General features: G+C 44.9%; 1 protein-coding gene across 1 annotated transcript; it reads left to right on the forward strand.

Moving 5' to 3' along the window:
* The first annotated feature begins 288 nt into the window (after positions 1-288).
* On the forward strand, positions 289-5,290 carry LOC131408285 (secreted protein of Ly-6 domain 1-like). The gene is made up of 3 exons (XM_058544877.1): positions 289-349; positions 4,279-4,392; positions 5,166-5,290. Exons 1-3 carry the CDS (start codon positions 289-291, stop codon positions 5,288-5,290), a joined length of 300 nt encoding a protein of 99 aa, XP_058400860.1.
* The last annotated feature ends 398 nt before the right edge of the window (positions 5,291-5,688 follow it).

The raw sequence follows: 5,688 nt of genomic DNA on the forward strand, positions 1-5,688 counted from the left end.
TCAACCATTTTACAATTGTGAAAATGAGACAGAAAAGAGCCCGGTCTTCTCATATGACTCGGCTCCCTCAGTATGGCCAGTGGAAGCGAGCAGAGCCAATAATGCTGGGAGGAATGCAGCGCCCTCGTTCCATTAGGCACTCCGTTTATTCTGTGTCCTGGGGAAGCGCACTGCCATTTGCTGATCCTCCCAGCCTGGGGTTATAAAGCTGGGATTCTCAGAGGCTCTTGATGCCTCCAGTTCTGTCCTCTCTTCAGGCAATCCTTGGGGCTGTGGACAAACCAAGAGATGAGTAAGCACCTCCTGCTGTCACTGGTCATCCTGTCCTCGTTGCTGGGCTTCCTGCAAGGTGAGCTGGGGGAGCATATAGGAGGGCAGTGGGACTGAGGAGAATCTGGGTGAGTGGCAGTTTATATTTCCAGGCATCACCTCTCTCTTTGACTCTAAAGCTGCCTGCCTTGTCAGTAGAATGGACAACAGGTGAGATTACCACATGAGTTACGATGGGATCCAGGACATTTTCTTTTTGTAGGGATACATTTCAATGTCTTTCTGCTTCTAATTTGTTTTTCAAAATTTCAACAAGTTAAACACTTTTGAAAGCTGAGATGTTTTGGTACTCTGTTGAATACTTAAGATTTGGAGTTATCCTATAGAAACAAGATGGGCCCTCACCAAAATTTGCTTCAGATTCAAGACTGATGATGCCACGACTTGACCTGCACCAAGAGGATATGAAGAAGTTTATTACTTACCCACTGAAGCTTTCCTGGGAGAGCAGGGCTTGCTTCCAGGTTGGTCTTAAACTAGCCTGGAGGAACAGGGAAAGCAGATCGGCTTGGGATTCACATGGTTATTAGGACGAGAGGCAAGGTGAGGGTTCCTGCATGAAGGCAGGGGCTTGTGTGGTTTGAAACTCCCACCAGTGGTGAAGGAGGGAGCTTCTGGGGCCCAGATGTGGGGCTGAAGAGGTGAGTCTTAGAGCTGTCAGCTAGCAAACATGAGAAAAATGGAGTCAGATACTTTATTACATGAAAAAAATTTAGGGGACTCTCACGAAATGCTCAATACCATTGTAGGACATTTAGATTGAATAACAAAATAGTTCCTCAAAGGCTTAACCATTTTCAAAATCTGGTTAATAACAGGCGACAGGGAGAAAGATTGCTGAACAGTATATTTTATTCTACTTCACTTTCATCACAAAACTTTTATAGTTATTCTACCTGTGTGTGTATATACATACATACATATATATATAAATATGTATGAATTCATTTATACCTGATATGTGTAAATACACACACACACACACACACACACACAGTCACACTTGTTTGGACACAATTAGGACACAATTAAGAATTATGTATTCACCAGAACTAATTACAAATGTATTTTGTTCCATAGATTCTCAAGTAAGAACCTTGTTTTTGCTACAATGTTATGCTCTACTAGAATTTATATTTATACTATCACCATAAAAATCAATTATTTTATGTTCAATGTGGACTTTTTAAGCTGAATTTATATAGCATTCACAAAAAGTCAGATGTTTCACCTTCTACAGAACACATTCCTACAGCTTTTATTTGGTTCCATGGATTAATTGAAAAATGGAATGATGATTGGCATTAACTGGCAGCATTTGTTTGCAACTTTCTTCCTCTGCAAAGGGAATCAGCCTACCAATAGTCAGCATTTCTTTTTTTGTTAACGCACAGGAAGACTTGGAATAAAAAATCTGCAAAATAATTTAGAAGAATAGTCATTTGATCTAAATGAAAATTCATCATCCTGGCTGGTGTTCCCCCAGAAGCTGACTCTGAGAGAAAGGTATGAGTAAAAACCACATGTCTGGAAGGTGGTCCCAGGAAATGCCAGTTTGGGGAGTGAGGAAGGAAGACAGGGAAGGGGAGGAAGCTGATAAAGGATGGGTCATGGAACTAGACACTATGGTGGGCAAATGGAGCTTAATCCTGCGGGGAAATCCTGAGGACAGGGCAGAGCCGGCCTCAAGCTACCCCAACTCAAGGGTGAGAAGGTTGGAGTATTATCCACCAGCACCCCCATTGTTCTTGGGAGGGGGATGCTCCCAGGGGCCTTTGCCCTCCAGTATTCCAGCTTGTCCTGGGTGCGAGCGAGTGTGCTCCCACCTTCCCTGTGGAGTTGCGGGTGTTTGCAGGAGCACCTGCAGCACCTGGAGGTGAAGGGGAGGGGTCCAGGGAGGGGTACTCGTTGCATCTGCTTCAGTCAGTGATACACGAAGCATCCACTGCAGCAGCACATGGTAAGTCATCTTTGCGCACAGTTTTCTTAAAATAACTACTCACTCTTAAAATAGCCGCTGGAATCCTTAAGCAGACTTGCGTCTTCAGGAGGTTTCCTGTGATCAGTGATGGCGCAGGCCCGTGGGGGATGGTAAATGTCGACAATTTGTACAGTTATATAGTCATCATTAACTTGTGGGAAGAGGAACTGAATGTTCAGATCTTTATTGAGCATGCACTTTTCGAAGTTCGTTCCTGTTGAAAAGCTTTATTGCTACATAAATAAACATTAGTAAATAATAAAATAAATGTATAATTTTAGATTTAAACTCCATAAAACATGATGAAACTGTGGTGAGGGCACTTAGACTCCCTTCTCTTTGCTCTGTTGTGGGTTCTCAGCCTCTGTTTCCTCCATACATATTGCATTTATACCTGACCTACAATTTTTCACGTTTTGCGTTGACTCCAGTGACTGGTAGCTTTTTTACCACTTCCTGTTTCCACCATGACTTACCTGGGCCTCTTTTACTCTTTCCTTCTTTAAAATCCATTGTCTGCACAGCTGCCAGAGTGTACTTGCAAAACATAAACCAGTTAATGTCACTCCCTATTTAAAAACCTCCCATGGCCTCCTCCAAACGGAGAATAAAATCCCATTTCTTAAAATGGCCTCAAACTGTCCTGTCCAAGTATAATATAAGTCAAGTTACATATGAAATTTTAAGTTTTCGAGTAGGCATATTAAAAAATAAGGAATGTTTAAAATTAATTTTAATAATATATTTTATTTAACCCAATATAACTAAATATTATCATGTCAGCATGTAATTAACACTAAACTTACTGATGAGCAATTAAAAGAATGTTTTTGTACTAAGTGTTTGAAATTCACTTACAGCCCATGTGCTGTGACCAGTCACATTTCACATGCTCAATAGCCCCATGTGGCTGGTGGCTGCCGTGTTGGACAATGCAGGTCTAAGAGATGCTTTAGGGTCTGGCCTCTACTGACCTCTTCCATCTCACTGTCTAACACACTCATCCTTCTTCACTTTCCTCCACCTGTGCTGTCCTTCTTGTTCCTTGAACTGAACAAGCTGATTCCATCTCAGAACCTTTGCACTTGCCCCTGGATCTTCCTGGAACCAGTTTCCCAACTTCTCCCAGTTATTTAAATAGTCAGATTTTTTTTTAAAAAAATCACTCAGCTTTGAGTTTAATAAGCCCTAAGAAAACTTTTCTGAGCACTGTATGTAAAGTAACAGCCCCGCTACCTCACCCACTGCCTCTATCACGCGTACTCAGTCTTCCCTTTCCTCAGCCTTCCACTGTCTGCCTCCTTCTGTTCCTTCTGATCTTCCCTTTTACTTCCCATCTCCCCTGCCCCGCATTCTTTCACTCCTCTCCCTCCCCCAATCAGCACCCCTTTTAGACTGAGTCCCGTGGTTCTCCTAAGGAGCCTACTTTGGGGATGAAAAGGGAGAGTGGAGAGTGCCAGCTCTGTCTGGAGGAATGTGAGGAGGGGCTTTGTGATGCTGAGGGAAGGACAGAGTGGGCATGGGCAGTCCTGATTCTTTGTACAACTCCAACAATTCACTTGTTGTGTTCCAGCAGATGCCATTTACATGGAACATATTTTGAATGGTGTCCCTTGGTGTTGTGCCACAGGAGAGCCCTGAGGTGGAGGGATAATCAGTGGTAGAGTGGGTCAGGCAGAGCTGCACTGTAGCACATGACCTACTTCCTCCAGCAGCATGGTCCATCCTGGGAGTGGAGGGAGAGCCTGTCTGTACTTGGGCACAGATCCAGCACCTAGAGACACACAAGCCTCCTCCCAGGAGTAAGCCAAGCACGGAGAAATCATACAAGGCTTTCAGCACATTCATCAGGCAGTGGGAACTGGTCATTGTCCAGGCTGAGTCTGGGCCAGAGAGTGTGCTTCCTTTACTGACCAACTGGGAGGCTGGGCCAGAAGGGCCTCATTATGCTAGTTTTTACTTTCCAGCTCTACAGTGCTACCAGTGTAATCGAGTCAACGCCAGTGGGATTTGTGTGAGTGGGGGAGGCTTCTGCCAGACTAAAGGCAACCAGCAGTGCTTTGTGAAGAAGATCTATAAAGGTAGGTGGGTCCTGAGAGGTCTCCTGGGGTGACTTTTACTGAGGGTAGGGGCTGGCAGTGGGTATTCAAGGTGGAGGGTGGTATGAACCACCCATGGGACCACCTGGGAGCCTGGGCCCCAGTGACACTGCAGAGTGCCTGTAGGACCAGGAAGGTGGCCCCTCAGGATCTCTGGGAGTAGGAACAGCATAGGCAGGGAGCTGGTTTTCATTTTTTTACCTAAACTAGTGAAGCAGTATCAGCTGGTTCTGGTCCTGGGCTGACACTGGCCCTTATTGGGTTGGTGACCTTTAAAAGGAGAAGCAGCAATCTTCTGTTTAGCTCCTGAGGGTGACTGGAATTGGGCTGCTCAAATTCCCCTGAATGGACCTGAGTGTGGTAGAGTTTTTGGGAACTGAAGACAAGTTGGAGGAGAGGCGTAGGGGAGATTGGATAGGGTAATTTCTGTTCCTCCCTATCTGCCCTCTCTTGTGTGGGGAGATGAATTGAACCCTAATATAGAGAGCCCTCAGAGCTATCCTATGATAGCCCACTAGGGGGTCCTACCTCAAGCATCTCAATCCCAGGAGGCAGATAGTCATCCCTACCCAAGAGCATGAGTTCTTGATGGAATATGCCATTTTCTCCCAATTCCTTGATTAATTTGTTGATGCTTTGATTTACTGCTTCATTTAGCAATATTTATCATGAGCCGGGACAAGCCAGGCCCCACACACCAGGGTCTGAACCGTGGGCTTCTGGGGTCTCACTTGCCTTCTTCTCTGCCTCTCCAGATAACATCATTTTCTATGGATACCGGGGTTGTAGCAGCCTATGTTCTCCTATGATGCTTTTTAATCTCAATGTTGCTGTGGATTGGAAATGCTGCAATAACTCATCTCTCTGCAACAAGTTCTAAAGGCAGGGCCCAGTTTAGGCTTTTAGGGGCAACAAACTATAGGAAGGTAAATATATGGGGAAACTAATGGAAGATAAGGGCTACTTAGTAAGATGTTTCATATAGATTCCTCTGGGCAGAAGAGAATCTAGAGATGTCTCTGGTGATTAAGCATCCTCCTGCCCTCCCTACTAGAGAGGGGGAGGCCAGAGACTTTTCTTGTATTTGTTTCTTCCAAATTGCCTTCAGCACAAAATTATCCTTATGTCAAAGTGACATATTTTGGGGTGGCATACTCTGAACCATCCATGGGGCTGGACAGAGTCAGAAAACTCACTGTTCCCTGTCTGGCTTCCTACATTACTACAATCCCAGGCACCTACCCCTGACTTCCTTTTCCCAGGGCTCCTCTCTGCACA

This window comes from Diceros bicornis, chromosome 7 (assembly GCF_020826845.1).
Source record: "Diceros bicornis minor isolate mBicDic1 chromosome 7, mDicBic1.mat.cur, whole genome shotgun sequence".
In the NCBI taxonomy this organism is placed as follows: Eukaryota; Metazoa; Chordata; class Mammalia; order Perissodactyla; family Rhinocerotidae; genus Diceros; species Diceros bicornis.

What these genes read in the sequence shown, in the direction of transcription:
- LOC131408285 (XM_058544877.1), top strand. Translation starts at nt 289, where the DNA reads ATGAGTAAGCACCTCCTGCTGTCACTGGTCATCCTGTCCTCGTTGCTG. An exon ending in GTTGCTGGGCTTCCTGCAAG is followed by an intron (nt 350 to 4,278) that starts GTGAGCTGGGGG and finishes TTTACTTTCCAG; the next exon opens with CTCTACAGTGCTACCAGTGT. An exon ending in TGTGAAGAAGATCTATAAAG is followed by an intron (nt 4,393 to 5,165) that starts GTAGGTGGGTCC and finishes CTGCCTCTCCAG; the next exon opens with ATAACATCATTTTCTATGGA.